Source organism: Electrophorus electricus, chromosome 7 (assembly GCF_041902795.1).
Source record: "Electrophorus electricus isolate QZ-2024a chromosome 7, ASM4190279v1, whole genome shotgun sequence".
NCBI lineage: Eukaryota > Metazoa > Chordata > Actinopteri > Gymnotiformes > Gymnotidae > Electrophorus > Electrophorus electricus.
The window spans coordinates 29,393,374-29,409,890 of NC_137503.1; the positions used below are offsets into that span (position 1 = coordinate 29,393,374).

The window sequence follows — 16,517 nt, forward strand, 5'->3', positions numbered from 1 at the left end:
CAGTGTGGTCATCTTGTGCGTGTGTGTTTGGTGTGATTGCAGGAGCCGGCAGCAGACGTCGATGCAGAGAGCAGAAATGCAGGCTCCTTCAGGTACTGCACAGCTTGGCCCAGTAGCTACTGTTTGCATTTGCGATGACTAGGATGCTGTATAAATAAAACCGTGACAACTCAGTAATTGAGGACGTCTAAAAACACAAATGACCAGAGACCAGGCGGAACCGGAGCGCGCTTTCACACACGGCGGTCTGTTGCAGGGCGCAGAGGAGGGCAGCGTCTCCACGGCGTTCGTTCTTCTGTCGGGTACTGCGTGCCGCCTTCCCGCTTCACCTCCTCGTCTTCTTCCTGCTGGTTCTGGCCTGCCTGGTGCCGCTGTCTGAGGAAGACTACAGCTGCACACTCACCAATAACTTCGCCCGCTCCTTTCATCCAATGCTGCGCTACACTAATGGACCTCCCCCCACCTGACCACACACACACGCACGCACGCACACACACACACACACACACCCAACACTTTAATAGGCTACTGATCAACTGGCTGGCCCGCTTCCAGAGCTGACCCATTCAAAGTCTTGAAGCACTAAGGGGTGTGAGAGTATCTTCTGTCTGTTTTTAACAATTGCAATTTATAAACTGGGTTTTGTACTATTTATTTCCCAAGGCAAGACCTACTACTGCAAACGTAACATTTTAAGAAGGATGTTTACTCTGCTTGTATGTGTTCCCATCACTAATGTTTTTGAGAGACTCTTGTAACATATTTGGATACAAAAGTTGCCTCAAAAGTTCACTCACGACAGAATGCCTGAATAATTATGTAATTTGAGAACAATACTAATCGGTTGTTCAAATATTGGAGGTGTGTCTGCTTTAACATGCATGACTAAGACAGATGTCATGTTCTGGCCACTGATCATTCTGCTTTGTTTTTGTTTGTCTTTTGACTTGCAGAAGAACCCAAAACACATTTTCTGCCCTTTGAAGTCATGAAATACGGAAAAATAGCACAAATTTCTATATTCATGTTGCTACAATATTATCTATATTTTAAAAAATGTATTAATTTTGGGGAGTGCACTGTAGGAAATATACACTCCACAAAGACCTTTTGCTGTACAGTAATTCATTTTTGAATGGTAAGTTAATGGGGTTTTTTGGTGGGAGGGGCAATAAACATTGTATTTAACAAACGACAACCTTTTCTCCTCATTCTTCTCATCACGGTAAACATGGAAGTAATGTAACGTGTTCATGAAAGCTTTATACCATAATCTGACATTAGCTCTACCACTGCCCTCAAGGCACATTTATGAGCTAAACTTCAAACATGTATTCAGTACTAAACAAAGGAACTATACCAAATATACTTCATCAAATTATTACAAACATTTTTAATTTTGAACTCACAATTTATTCAATCTTTTTATCCGCATAAGGCTGCACATCTTCTAGCCCAGTAACGTGTACGCAATCTTAGTGGATTTTTATTGAACAGAACTGGAGCTAAACTGCAAACCACAGAAAATTCAAAGCCGTCTTGTGACCCGTGATGATGTATTCCACATATCCATACAAGATCTTCTGAGCACCACGACTACCAGTGTCGGCGTTAACAGTGCTCCTCTTGGAAAATTCAGGATCTGTATCTGCTGGACGTTTTTTTTCCACTTACTCGTTTGCTGTTGGTGACACCAGATTAGAGTACTACAAATTACATTTGGTCATTTAGGATTAAAAAGGTGCCATGTGGGGTGTTTTCTTTCACCTATGGCGATTCATTTTGTTTCCCCCTTTGAGAATCGTCACACTTATGACCTTTGTACATGCTTCATGAAAAACTGTCCAAAAACACCTTGGATTTTATTTCTTTGTTTTATTTTTAAGTATGGCGTAGTAAAACAACACACCAGCAACCAGTGTTTTTGGTGAACGACAGTTCTGAATAGCACAGCTCACACAACATGCAGTTTGCATACAGAAGTAAAAGAGAGACAACCCATGAATGTGATGGTGGAGATTTAGAAGCTGCCAATAACGCTGGGCAGGTGTGTTATGCTGCTATGGACAAATCAGGACATGCATGTTCACACAGTGCATCTCATCTGATCAAACTAGCCATGTTTAAACAGTTTTTTTGTTTTGTTTTTTTTTCAATTACGTCATGGCTTCATTTTTGTCGTCTTTGGTTGAGATTCTGGCTGCTTCCAGTATTACTGAAGTATAAAACTGTTATCAGATCTCTTTGCATAACAATCTTTCAGGATTCTATGCACTTCTGGTGTTCAGGAAATATGTTTTGTTTGCGATTTGTCCGCTGCTTTAATTACAGAGCTCTCATTATACTGTATATTTCTGTTAGTGCATATTTGACAGATTAGGCCTACAGTGGTTTTAGACTAACCCTGTTAATGGGACTTCTCAAAAGAAAACCTGTTTTAAGCCAAAGAGTAGGCTTAATGTTTCTGCACAAATATAGCCTTTAAAAGCAAGAACTAGCACAGGCACAAGACGGTGAATACAGTTCCTGTTTGGGGGGTCATAGCTACACATTTTACAGTGCAAGAGTGACTCATATCACTTGAGTGTTTGCAGAGACAATCACAGTGGAAAAGTCTTAAGATTGTCATAAGAACAGCTTAGCCAACCGTACGAAGAAAGGCTCAGAAACAAACCCATTCAGCGTGCTCTGTGTGCGCTACCATGCGAGCATGAGGAACCACTGGACAGGACCTCCAGCTACACGTGCCTCAGGCGTTCTGATAAAACCATACATTTCTGTTGGGTTTCTTTGTCAGTGAAACACCGTGTTGAGTTCTTCAAGTATCCATGCCCTAAAGCAAAGTCAGTGCTCAGCTTTCAGTCCACAGTAAAGGAGCAGTAACACTGCTGAGCAAAACGCACACCTCATGCTTTCTGGGTTCCTCCCGTCCGTCTTCACAATCCTAAGGTCACTTTTGAGCTGAAAAGGTTAAACATGAAGTAAAGAACTGCAGTTACTGTCAGGAATTACACATGACCAAGTGTAGAAGGTGACCTGCTATACCTTGCAGCAAAGTGGTTCCCATTACTAATGTTTTTGAGAGAATCTTAAAGCATGTAACGTATTTGGATACAAAACTTCACAGTGGGGGCTAGACTCCTCTTTATGTGACCTTGGGTCTTTTTAAATCTACACCTGTCTTTAACGTTTGCTGCTAGAAAGTTCTGTTTTTGTTCTAAAGATATCCAGAAAAGGTCAGGTGTTTGAATTCATGGTTTGATCTAGGTAAAAGGCTTTTGTGCCAGTTTGTGGTGTATAATTAGTTCTAGGGACTCTGTACAGCGATTCTTGGAGAAAGCCTTCAACCATCCTCTTCATGGTACATGAGAAAATAGTTGTGTCCTCTTCTCGACAGCTTCATCACAATATTCAGTTAGAACATTTTTAATTACTATGCCATCGGAGGAGAATTTATTTTAAAGCCATACCAAAGGAAGGTAAAGGTCAAAAATATTGTCTCATTTAATTTGTTGTATTTTATCTTCTGACTAACTTTGTTTGGCATGTGTTACCTCACTCATGTAAAAAAAAAATAAAAATAAAATAAAAAAACCTTTCAAAGTTCCTAAAGGTGTGCTTACAAAAGTAAATATCAAATGGATATGAGAAAAGCAATTAGATTTTGTTCATCTTTGGGCTGCGCAATTGTGTTTTTGGACTTTATTCATTTGTTAATAATTTTACTGCACTGGAAGGTTAAATTTCTTTGTTCACTCTACAAGATCGGTCTGATAAACAACAAAGATTTTTAATAGTCTGTCTTTCTCATCTTTACTAAGGGTGAATAATTCTTTAAAGTGTTATAAACAAACAAAACAATCTACTTAGTTCTATTTACCATAGGTAGACATGTTAACAATGTGTTCAAAAGCAAAGAAAACGTGAAAAAACATTGATACCCTGGCCAAAATCGACCACGAGATGCATAAATAGCATGCAAAATGACCCAAAGCATTGTCTGACCCTAAAAAGACACCACCCAGTATAGACTGAGGAGCTGTAGAATCAGCCCACCACTCAGACACAGACCAGCACACCTGTCCAGCCCAGTTTACTTTAACAGATGTGTGTACTACACACCAGGCTAGGTGTATGGACGCACAGCTGACACTGTAAACCTAAAGCTGATCAGGCCAACAGTGCAGGTATTATATTAATTACAGTCAGGTGTACTGCCGTATCTACTGTTAATGGATATATTACCTATTTCTGTTCATTCTATTATTAAGCAATTCTAGATACAAATGAGTTCAGGCTTGTATGCATCTACATCTATCTAGCAGTAATGGCTGTGGTGGCAACATCGGAGAGGCAGCAGGTCCATTAATTATACAAGTCCCCAGATGGCATGACTGAAAGCCCTTTGGGGGTTTGCCTTAATGTGTGCTGTTTTCATCATGGTCCTTTGGTATAATAATTTGCCTGATAATTTATTTGATACATTCATGCAATGACATTGCATTATTATTGCTACTTTGAGAGGCTTCACAAAAAAAAACAAAAAAACCCAAACCCAAAACATTTGGAACATTCAGTATTGTAGGCTACAATCACATTATCAACCAAAAAGTGACTCGGATCTGATTTTTTTGCCTTAATGTGACACAGATCTTACTTTTCAGGGCTGTGCAGACACACAAATCCTATCTTTTTACATCAGTCACTTACGTGTATGGTCTTAGACTGGATTTGTGTCAGATTCGTGGCCATGTGATATGAAAAAGAATGGTCAGGTTGGAATTCAGCACCAGCAGAGTGGTAACACCACAAAACCGAGCAGGAACCAGCAGAAGCTAGCCCTCTGCCTTGTCTTCCACCTTCTCAACTCATCTGCTGTCCTCCAGAGCCAAACGTGGTGCATATTGTGTTCATGTTGCCCAGTTGAATGCCATGAGTTTCTCACAAATATGATTGTTTTTTGTGACTCTGATGACTCGTGTCAAAAACTTATCAGTGTGCGCATGTGTGCTGTTTTAGAGGACGTGTGTGTTCACATTACAGACAGGTACAGATGAATCGCAATTATGAATGTAAGCTGGCAAGAACAAAAAAAATCAAATAAAAATCAGAACTGAACGATGAGGAACGATGTGAATGATGTGAACCCCACACCCAGTGTCCAGGGTCTCCCCTTACCAGTTTGGCCGAACTACACCAGGGACTACTGCTGGGAAACGCAGCCATGGGGCTCCTGAGCTCGTGGCCTGTTCTTTGGAGCGCTGGGCTCTCCTGGGCCGGCGTGCGGCAGGCGCGAGCTGTGCATGATGTGGGCGTCGAGCATTTCCAGCAGCAGATCATAGAGGGGCACCATCTTCTTCATCTTCATGCAGTGGAGGTGGTCCATGCCCTTGTTGCTATGGTGAAAGGAGACGGAGAGCATGATGGCAGGCAGCTCAGGGAGTCTGGTGTCTGTACATGCCACAAACCAAGTGAAGACATCCACTATGCCGCTGGTACTGGCACCAGGCGAAGCGACACAGTGAAATCAAAGAGGTTCATGATGAATTATTTTAAACACTAAACCTAATAATGTATTTCTCTCATGGTGTTACTGAGACATCATGGAGGTTTCAGGCAGCGGGCAGGTGTGGGGTGGGGTGGGGTACCTGACGTGGCGGATGTGGGAGAGCAGCATAAGCAGATGGGCCAGGCGGGTGGAGCACTGCTGAAAGCTAAGGCCTGTCTTCGAGATGGACCACACCAGAGCATCCGTCACCGAGTCCAGCAACTGCATCAGCCTGGCCTTGCTCGCAGGTTCCTCCGCCCCCTCGTCCGAGCTCAGACACATGTCTGCAATGACACGCCGTCACCAGCTCAGAGACACGTCTGCAATGACACGCCGTCACCAGCTCAGACACATGTCTGCAATGACACGCCGTCACCAGCTCAGAGACACGTCTGCAATGACACGCCGTCACCAGCTCAGAGACACGTCTGCAATGACACGCCGTCACCAGCTCAGACACACGTCTGCAATGACACGCCGTCACCAGCTCAGACACACGTCTGCAATGACACGCCGTCACCAGCTCAGACACACGTCTGCAATGACACGCCGTCACCAGCTCAGACACACGTCTGCAATGACACGCCGTCACCAGCTCAGACACACGTCTGCAATGACACGCCGTCACTCAGACACATACGTAATGACACGCCGTCACCAGCTCAGACACATGTCTGCAATGACACGCCGTCACTCAGACACATACGTAATGACACGCCGTCACCAGCTCAGACACATGTCTGCAATGACACGCCGTCACCAGCTCAGAGACACGTCTGCAATGACACGCCGTCACCAGCTCAGAGACACGTCTGCAATGACACGCCGTCACCAGCTCAGAGACACGTCTGCAATGACACGCCGTCACCAGCTCAGAGACACGTCTGCAATGACACGCCGTCACCAGCTCAGAGACACGTCTGCAATGACACGCCGTCACCAGCTCAGAGACACGTCTGCAATGACACGCCGTCACCAGCTCAGAGACACGTCTGCAATGACACGCCGTCACTCAGACACATACGTAATGACACGCCGTCACCAGCTCAGACACGTCATTACGTATGTGCCTGAGCTAGTGATGGCGGGTCGTTGCAGACACGCCGTCACGAGCTCAGAGACATGTCTGCAATGACACGCAGTCACTCAGACACATGTCTGCAATGACACGCCGTCACAAGCTCAGACACATGTCTGCAATGACACGCAGTCACTCAGACACGTCTGCAATGACACGCCGTCACGAGCTCAGAGACACGTCTGCAATGACACGCAGTCACTCAGACACATGCGTAATGACACGCTGTCACAAGCTCAGACACATGTCTGCAATGGCACGCCGTCACAAGCTCAGAGACACGTCTGCAATGACATACAGTCACTAGCTCAGACACGTCTGCAATGACACGCCGTCACAAGCTCAGAGACACGTCAGCAATGACATACAGTCACTAGCTCAGACACGTCTGCAATGACACGCCGTCACTAGATCAGAAACATACGTAATGACACGCAGTCACTGGCTCAGACACATGCATGTCTGCGATAAAATGCCGACACTAGCTCAGACACGTAGGCCAGTCTGCTTCCTCTTTAAAGAGGTTTCAAATCAAAGCTCCGATCACATAAGCAGGGAACACAGATGCTGCATCCCTTCTGGCTCTTGCTGGGAAGCACAGGAAAAGGATATTAGGAGGAGACAAACCACAAGGCTGGGTAGAGGAGTTTAGTGCCAGTGACGCACTCCATGTCAGCCGTTACTGTACGCATTCGTGAAAAGCGTGTGTGTCAGAAGGACTGACTCCCCAGACTGCGCATGCTGTTCCCATTACATGTTTACATCTCACAGTGTACGCAATTCTTTTGGTTTTCTTTCCCAATCCTCCTTTGTAGGACAATGGTAACCTTCTTTAAGAGCTATGGACCTCAACCCCTGGAAGAGTGCCAGCATTAAAAAGCGCACGCACACACGCACGCACGCACGCACGCGTTCCGTACTTACTGGAGTTGAGGAGAATCATGGCCTTGAGGCAGACGTACTCCTCCCTCTGTAACTTCAGCTCCCTGAAGCGGGACGTGGCCGCCAGCAACATGTCGAAGATCTCCACGAAGCCCTGCACACAGCTGCCCTCGTCCCTGCACGGCAGACAAGCGTATGGCTGGCGTCACACAGGAGCTGTGCCTTCATACTTCCCTTCCCTTCTTCAGCGCTCCACATTTCTCCCACGCGTCTAGGAAAAGCACCTTCTGACCTCCTTCATTTCCCCAGTTTCAGATAATCCTCTTTTGGGGCCCATATAATATAAATTGATGCAGCATCTTATTGCGCGTGAAAGTGGCTGTTTTGTATCATGCAAGTTACAGGTCTGCGGAAGAAACTCTGGATATAGACAATGACATAAGCGTTGTAGACGTTTCTTTTCCATAACGCAAAGCTGGCGGCTTAAGCAGAAAGTAGCAGGGCTGCAAAATACAGGCCTGTCTGGTCTGAGAGATCATCAATACCAAGCATACCAGTAATGAGGCATGTGTACAAGCACTACACAAAAACAGTGCTGTCTGTCTGTAGCAGGAGACACGACTGTCAGGTCTGAAAGGTTCTGAACATCTAAGAGACCAGGCTGGGCTGGAGATTTCCATTAACCCCTTAAATGATCACTACTCAAGTAAATTGCTTCTAGGTGTGGTGAAAAACCCCCCAAACATTTTAGTGCTGAGGACATTTAGTTTTTAACCTACAACAGTGGGATATGACACATTCTGTTCTCCTGGAAATCAAAGCTCTTTGAGGTAACTTCTTGTGTAGCCACTGCTTTGAGCAAAGATAAAGTATGTTTTCTCGTGCTCACCTTGGCTACACAAATCAGCAAGTCTCACTCATGCAGTGTATGCAATGCATGAACGCATGAAGGAGGTTTCACCTGCTGAGGATGAGATCGGGGGAGAAGATGAGCTTTCCAGGATGATTCACAGACCTCCACATGAGCCCGAGCATCAGCACCTCTAGCCAGCAACACTCCAGCAAGTGGACCTGGTCAAAGAGGCTGAGCTCCACGAAACCTGTAGGCACAGACAGCACATGGTGAAACCTGCACAGGGTCAGACTCAAGGAATACTCAAGGTTTGATAAAAGGATGGCATGACAGCATTTTTCATTTCTGATACCGATATCACTACTGAACCCTTTTATTATTGGCTAATTCTGACAAAAAACAATTAAAATAAAAACCCTAGGTTTTAAAATGAGCCATTTTCAATGCAACTTTGCATGTTACTCAAGCTGGCCAATATCTGATCCAGCATTCTCTGCAGAGGTCAGACCCATACGGAGAGTGGCTATTGGATCAGTACCATCTAGCTTGATATCTCTGTCATCACCACCTGCTCGTTCACTTCTACGTCCAGCAATACTGGATAAACCACACCAACCTCCCCTGCGTAAGAAGGTTTAACAATGGCATTGACGCACGGATGCTGATGCAGCAACTTCACTGAACTGTAAACCTGCTAATGGTGTAGCTGAGAGTATAACTACATTACAAAGATGACTATCTCTCTATTTATATCTCCATCACACACGCGTAAGGAAAAAAAACCCATGACCTAATTTTTTTGCCAACACGCAACTCTCCCAGTACCTTGTTCCATCAGGGGTACTTTCGCACCTAATGACAACAGCTGCCTCAGAGCTAAAGAGCGGCATGCTGCCCCGAAGCAAACACCGCCGGAACAATGGCCGAGTCTCCAAGAGGCATTGACATCTGCTCCTTCAACCTGGAACCTGTTCCCTGGGGAGGACCCCTTCAATCCATCAACACGTCAGACCGCGCAGCACTGCGGGACAGTGCCGGGCCTAATGAACAGTGTCCAAGCAGGACTGTTCAAATATATGCCTGAAATACACCATTTGTAAGAAATTAAATTATAATAAAACGTTGAAGAAAAACTTTCCTACTTCCTAATTGTTACACTTTATTGGCTTGATCACAGCGAGTGCAAGAGACTCAGCTGGTTCGTTTTTGTTTATGAAGCTTTTAAAAAGATGAAGTGGCAGATAGGAGGAAAAAGGAACATTACAGTAATGAAACACGAAAACAACAGCACCCGCCACAATCCCAGTTCCTTTTTTATGTGCTTCCTTTTAGTTTTGCAAATAAGCACTAATAGGCTGTTCTATTCATTTGAGTACCCACATTTCCCTCAGTAGTAAGCAGCCAGAGGCATCAGAATGAACAGATCACCGTGACAGCCTTACACATCAAGTGCACGGTTCTCTAAGAGGTTCTCTTTTTTCCCCTCAAAGTTTTCCTCAAAATCACACAAAAAAACAGAAAACTAAACTCCAAATGAGTGTATTTTTGGAATGAATCACATACATGTCAGTGTGATTCTCATATACGCATACAGGCATGTGAGCACGCGCGCACACACACGCGCACACACACGCGCACACACACGCGCACACACACGCGCACACACACACACACCTGGGATCTTCTTAGCCCAGCTGATCATGTGCACAAGCTCCTTGTCCGCCAGGTTGGTAAGGGACATCATGACGTTGGCCTCGGTGAAGGGCTTCTTCACGTCCTTCATCAGATAGATCTCCGGTGGCTCCGCCTCCATTATCCGGCCTATCAGCTCCTCAGGGCTCATCGCCACAGCGGTGACCTCCTTCACCCTGGTGGCAGGCGAGCCTCTCCGCTCTGGTGCTCTGTGGCTGCCTGCAATGCCCCTGGCGGGGAAACGGGCCACCCTCCTGGGCTGGGAGCCTGCGCGGCCGTAGGTGCCACGGTCTCGACGCATGCCTGCCACACATGAGCACATCGGCGTAACGCCAGGTATCCTACAGTCGCTTCTACGGTCATCATGGATTTTAATTCGATTAAAAACTGCTATTAACGTAAACACAAATGCTCACCCCATAGTGTGTTGACAGAACTAATCTAAGAGTGATAGAGAATTCTACCTTACATATTCTTTCCATATTTCCATATATACATTCCTTCCAGATTTACAAATTCAGATATAAGAGTATTATATGCTTTAAAGGTCTAAATTCTGAAGTATCTTCTCCAGACCTGGTGGATGAAATCATTGTACATTCCAGTTTTGTCACCATAGCAACAAAGGTTTAATTTAGCCTGGGCCTAAGAATTATTTTTTTTCCTCCCTCAACCATATTTCTGCCTAATCATATTTACAAAATGTTAAGCTCACTCATCTTAACCTCAACCTTAGCACATTTACTCATCATCACATATGCATTATTATTGATGTGAACATGTGTGTGCTGCACATGTGTGTGTGTGTGTGAATAAGAGCGAGAGAGCCAGCGAGAGTGTTCAAGTCCCATTAAAATCAAAGAATAACTATCACACACACACACGTCTTGCTTCATCAAATAAAAATACAGTATGACATAACTGGCAAAGTCCAGAGCCATGGTTTGAAACAAAGTCCATACTTTCAGCTAGGACCTGCAAAGCCTGGTAGACAGTGGTGTGTTAGGAGATGATTGAGAGAGACAGCAGACATGGCAGGAGACAGAAATTGGCAAAAACCACATTTACCACATTTCATCATTCCCACTTCGTAACACTTGCGGAGCCTGCAGGCCTGGCAGCTTTTGCGCCGGTTCTTATCGATGGTGCACTGGTTGGTTGCTGGGCAGATGTAGTCATTATGTCCTACAGAAGAGGCAGAACACACGGGAGCAGTCAATTACGGCACTCGCGTGCCCCGCAAAACCTCGGCACGCCATCCGAGACTGTCCGGGCCAGCAGCAGAAGAGGAGCGAAAGGCCCATGAGCCTCATTAGTGTCACTGCTTCAGCCGGCGCACAGAGAGCACGCGACAAAACATCCTGCAGATGCCGAAAGGACAACAGGCTACAAAACACCAAACATCAAGGACAAAGAAATAGAGCCGGAGTGGTGTCAGAGGACCCCGGTCGCATGAGGGGACAGATCTGAAAGCAGACCAAAAGCATGGACTGGCATTAGAAGCCGCAGTTCAACTGTGGAGCAGGAACAATATGCGCTGCTTCTGAATCCCCTGAGGACAGAAAGCACCTCGACTCTCGGAAACACGCCAGTGGATCGGTGGGGGCATGGGGATCCTCATTAGGATGGCCAGGTTGAGGAAGCATATTAAGAGATTGAGATTTGTGTGAATGAGATTCTATTTGTGGCTTCATACATTTCCAGGAGAAAAGCAGGGGTAACTGCTAACAACCAAACATGGCAAAGAGGGGAAAGAAGTGTGCGTGTGTGTGTGTGTGTGTGTGTGTGTGTGTGTGTGTGTGTGTGTGTGTGTTTTCTTTATACAGTGGTGTGAAAGTGTTTGTCCTCTTCTTGATATCTTTTTTTTTGCATGTCACACAAATGTTTCAGATCATCAAACAAATTTAAATATTAGACAAAGATAACACAAGTAAACACAAAATGCAGTTTTTAAATGAAGGTTTTTATTATTAAGGGGGGGAAAAAAAATCCAAACCTACATGGCCCTGTGTGAAAAAGTGATTGCCCCCCTCCACCCCCTTAAAACATAAATTAACTGTGGTTTATCGCATCTTTAGAAAGTTGAGTTCAATTTCTCTAGTCACACCCAGGCCTGATTACTGCCACACATGTTCTGAATCAAGAAATCATTTAAATAGGACCTGCCGGACAAAGGGAAGTAGATCAAAGTTACCCCAAGAGCACAGCGACAACTCATCCAAGGGGTCACAAAAGACCCCACAACAACATCCAAAGAACTGCAGGTCAGTGTTCATGACCACCATAAGAAAGAGACTGGGCAAAAATGGCCTGCATGGCAGAGTTCCAAGAGGAAAACCACTGCTGAGCAAAAAAGAACATAAAGGCTCATCTCAGTTTTGCCAGAAAACATCTTGAAGACTTTTGGGAAAATACTCTGTGGACTGACGAGACAAAAATTGAGCTTTTTGGAAGGTGTATGTCCCATTACATGTGGTGTAAAAGTAACAGTTCAGAAAAGGAACATCATACCAACAGTAAAATATGGTGGTGGTAGTGTGATGGTCTGGGGCTGTTTTGTTGCTTCAGGACCTGGAAGACTTGCTGTGGTAAATGGAATCATGAATTCTGCTGTCTATCAAAAAATCCTGAAGGAGAATGTCCGGCCATCTGTTTGTGACCTCAAGCTGAAGCGCACTTGGGTTCTGCAACAGGACAATGATCCAAAACACACCAGCAAGTCCACTTCTGAATAGCTTAAGAAAAACAAAATGAAGACTTTGGAATGACCTACTCAAAGTCCTGACCTGAATCCGATTGAGATGCTGTGGCATGACCTTAAAAAGGCAGTTCACGCTCAAAAACACTCCAGTGTGGCAGAATTACAACAATTCTGCAAAGATGCGTGGGCCAAAATTCCTCCACAGCGCTGTAAAAGACTCATCGCCAGTTATCGCAAACGCTTGATTACAGTTGTTGCTGCTAAGAGTGGCTCAACCAGTCATTAGGTTTAGGGGGCAATCACTTTTTCACACAGGGCCATGTAGGTTTGGATTTTTTTTCCCCTTAATAATAAAAACCTTTATTTAAAAACTGCATTTTGTGTTTACTTATATTTGTCTAAAATTTAAATTTGTTTGATAATCTGAAACATGTAATTATGACAAACATGGAAAAAAATAAGATATTGGGAAGGGGGCAAACACTTTCACACCACTGTAGTTTAAAAGAATCCATCAATTGTCCTGACACTGCCCTGCTAGAATTTAGAGTTAAATGCAGGAGATGTTCAGAAGCTTCCAGGTCAAAGTGAAAAAGTTACACACTGCAAACAAACCCAGCGAAACTGGACGGGGCCCTCAGTAAACAAAGCAGAGAGTGCAGTCCTGTTATTACAGCAAAACCTGCCACATAAGTGTGCGCACACGTGTGTATGCACATACGTGCGCATGTGTTTGCACGCAAGCCTGCGTTCCTACAGTTACCTTGGATGCTTCTCTTGAAGAAGGCTTTGCAGCCCTCACAGGACCAGACTCCGTAGTGGTAGCCAGAGGCGTAGTCACTGCAGACAGCGCAGAAGTGCGTATCCGTTTTGCTCTCTGCGGAGCTGAAAGCCTCCTCACACTCCACTGACCACTTCCCCATGGGTTTGCTGGAGCAGACACATGACCGAGTTGACACAGCTCTATGACAACAGCTGGGGACCAAGCAGCATGGCACGACCCGGCATAGGACTTCCTAGGAGTGTCGAGCCAAGCCAGGCCCATACAGCCGCACTTCACCCGCCCGCCCGTCCGCCCGTCCACAGGACTTACCTGTTCTCCTCGGGTGCGCAGTCGCGCGGCAGGGGTTCCTGCCAGGCCCCGCCGCTGAGCTGGTTCTGTGGGGCGTGCGAGCGCGACCGGTGCAGAGCCAGCGATGCCGCGTGGCCGTGGGAGGGCCAGAACAGGCCGGGGCTCAGTGACTGGCGCACGGGAGGGCACTCTGAGAGAGGCGGCCCGCCGTAGCCCAGCAGGGTGGAGTTGTAGAAAGGCAGCGCAGTGAAGTCGTGGCTGATGTCCGTGTAGGGTGAGGGAATGCAGATGGGGTGGCTCTCCACTGGCAGGGCGGGGGGTGGGGAGGAGTCAAAGGCGGGCGAGAGCACGTGACCCGGTCCGGCCCTGCTGGAGTCCACCTCCTGCAGCTGGAGCAGCGGTACGGCCCTCTCCAGAGACTCAGACATGGTGCAGCATTCGGGTCTGCCGCAGAACTATCGCATCATCAGCATGGGACAGCAGGAGTAGCAAGACCAGGAACGTCATGAATTGGGACTGCGGACCAAATGCAGGACTAGGGCATCTTCACCAGGACATCTGTTTCACCAACTACACTACCTAAAACAGGGGTCGGGGTTGGGAATTGGGAATAAGACGTGTGGACAATAAACAATAATGAATCTGCCTTCAGTGGTTAAGGTACTTGATTAGTAATCAGGTTGCCAGTTCAAGCCCCACTGCCACCAAGTTGCCACTGTTGTGTCCCTGAGCAAGACCTTTAAACCTTCAATTGTTCAAGTTGTACTCAGTCATAATTGTAAGTCATTTTGGATAAAAGTGACAGCTAAATGCCATAAATGTAGGTTTCCTTAGCTGTCCTTACAAAAAGCACCAACACAAGAGAAACAGCAGGAGACCACAGGCTGAACAGTAAGGTAAGAAGGTGTACAGGCATGAAAAAAAAGACTACATCCCTAAGTTAATAATTATTCAATGGCTGCTGGCACACCAGACAGCGACTGGGTGGCAAAGCCACACAGACTGCAAGAGTCCCACCAAAACTCCAAAAAAGTCGACATTGCAAAAAGATAGACAACATCTAAAAACCAACCAGAAAGAGGTAGCAGTCTAAAACGGGCTTAAATAATTAATTTACTGTCTAGACACTATTTAATACTGTGTGGGCAAACAGCCTTTTCTGAATCATTACTTTTTACCAAAATCTTGTTAAAACAGCTTTAAAAAGCAAATCTATCCTACCACACCAGACTAAAATGACAGTGGAAACAAGCCAGCATGGAACTCTCAGCCCAGCAGCAACAGATGCAGTTTGTGGGGCCGTTCATCTTAACTGCAGTGTCTGAGGCTTTTACGTGCACCTTTCTCGTTCTGCAGACACACAGCTCCAACCATGTGCCCAATTAAACCTGAATTAAGCAATAAATCAGGGCTTTTCCCTGTCTGCAGTGGCATTACAATCTGAATCAAGTTCCAACAGAAAATGTCTTTTTGTGCGTTTACCATTCTGCTGTAGCATGCAGCAATTTCTGCTATTGCACCACACCAATAAAAGAAAAAGAAATTATGTTCTGCTACACTGCTATGCTACACTACAGCCTGTTTCTGAAGTGTAAGGAACAGTTCCCTAGGAACGACTTACCCGCACATCCCTGCGTGACCAACCGGAGAGAGGGTCTACTCTCTTCGCCCAGTTAACAAAAAGTAAACTAACTGGAGATAGCCAAGGACTTTTGAACCGATAACAAGGCATGGGGAGCTCCTGGCCAATACAGCACCCAGCGGAGGTACACAGAGCTGAACATGGGATACGTCACACAGTGAGATGGACAGTCACAGAACCTTCCGGACAAATGCTTTAAAAACACAGCTGGGCCTGCACAGAGAGCATACTTATAAAAAGGCCTTTAGAAATTGCAACAGCTATAGATGCAGCATAGTTATTTTGTCCTGCAATAAAATTCTAATGTAAAATGCAGGCTATGGTTTTAATCTCAGTTGCAGTCTGCCGCATGTAGCCACGGTTCCTCGAGAAAGCAGTGAGCAGCGTTCTCTTTGTGAAGGAGAGAAGGAGGCACCCCTCTCTCTCCACTCCAAAGCAAACATCTCCAACTCGCGTTTCCCTAAAAGCTCCTACATTTACTCACTGCAACCCAGTTACAAGGACAGTAGTCAGAAAGAGCTGCCAGCACAAAACATACCCAACTAATATCGCAATCAATCAATAAATAAATAAATAAATAAATAAATAATAAAAACTATAACCACTTGGTTTTACTCACATTATCTGAGTAAAGAGCTTCCATAAAAAGGCCAAAAGCCTCAGTGAGAGTCAGGCTGAGAGAGGACTCCTAACTGGCGGCGCGTACCAGAAGGAAGAAAAAAAGGTTTAAAAAGGGTCCAAGGCCGCTGTGATGTCCACCACTCCAACTTCCCGCACTCCCTACTGAGGCGGAAAAAGGATATGGGAGAGGCAAAGAGGGAAGCCCTGCCCTGAAGAGGAGGAGTGGGAACCACGGCAGGAGCATTCAGGCCTGATCTGGGAAGGTCTACCACATTCCAAAAAAGAGAGCGAGGGAGAGGGAGAGAGAGTGTGAGAGACATCCCTACATCCAGGAACTTGTCCGCTGTACCTGATAAATTGCTACTTTACTCCATGCACATTTTTTGTTTGACATTCAGTTATTTCCCCAATTATATGGGCTGTAGGTA

The 16,517-nt window shown here is 45.7% G+C and overlaps 2 protein-coding genes across 10 annotated transcripts in view; one reads left to right on the top strand and one right to left on the bottom strand.

The window, feature by feature from the left end:
• LOC145658707 (nesprin-2-like) overlaps positions 1 to 1,198 on the top strand; it is a 31,777-nt gene extending 30,579 nt beyond the window's left edge. For 4 of the 6 annotated variants that reach the window (XM_081717330.1, XM_081717333.1, XM_081717332.1 and 1 more), the window contains 2 exons: positions 43 to 92; positions 257 to 1,198. In XM_081717330.1, coding sequence (XP_081573456.1) covers positions 43 to 92; positions 257 to 467 — 261 coding nt within the window. In that variant the 3' untranslated portion in view covers positions 468 to 1,198. The remainder of the gene's footprint in view (positions 1 to 42; positions 93 to 256) is intronic. The other 2 variants (XM_081717335.1, XM_081717336.1) reach the window with 1 other exon arrangement.
• Positions 1,199 to 1,866: 668 nt separating this feature from the next.
• Positions 1,867 to 16,517, bottom strand: part of esr2a (estrogen receptor 2a) — a 46,715-nt gene continuing 32,064 nt past the window's right edge. For 2 of the 4 annotated variants that reach the window (XM_081717337.1, XM_035524315.2), the window contains exons 2-10: positions 13,848 to 14,405; positions 13,518 to 13,684; positions 11,122 to 11,238; positions 10,036 to 10,356; positions 8,470 to 8,608; positions 7,551 to 7,684; positions 5,649 to 5,832; positions 5,179 to 5,396; positions 1,867 to 2,961 (exon numbers count right to left, since the gene is read on the bottom strand). In XM_081717337.1, the coding sequence (XP_081573463.1) occupies positions 5,204 to 5,396; positions 5,649 to 5,832; positions 7,551 to 7,684; positions 8,470 to 8,608; positions 10,036 to 10,356; positions 11,122 to 11,238; positions 13,518 to 13,684; positions 13,848 to 14,254 (1,662 nt within the window). In that variant the 5' untranslated portion in view covers positions 14,255 to 14,405 and the 3' untranslated portion in view covers positions 1,867 to 2,961; positions 5,179 to 5,203. Of the gene's footprint in view, positions 2,962 to 5,178; positions 5,397 to 5,648; positions 5,833 to 7,550; positions 7,685 to 8,469; positions 8,609 to 10,035; positions 10,357 to 11,121; positions 11,239 to 13,517; positions 13,685 to 13,847; positions 14,406 to 15,447; positions 15,526 to 16,087; positions 16,235 to 16,517 lie in introns of those variants that run through there. The other 2 variants (XM_035524316.2, XM_035524317.2) reach the window with 2 other exon arrangements.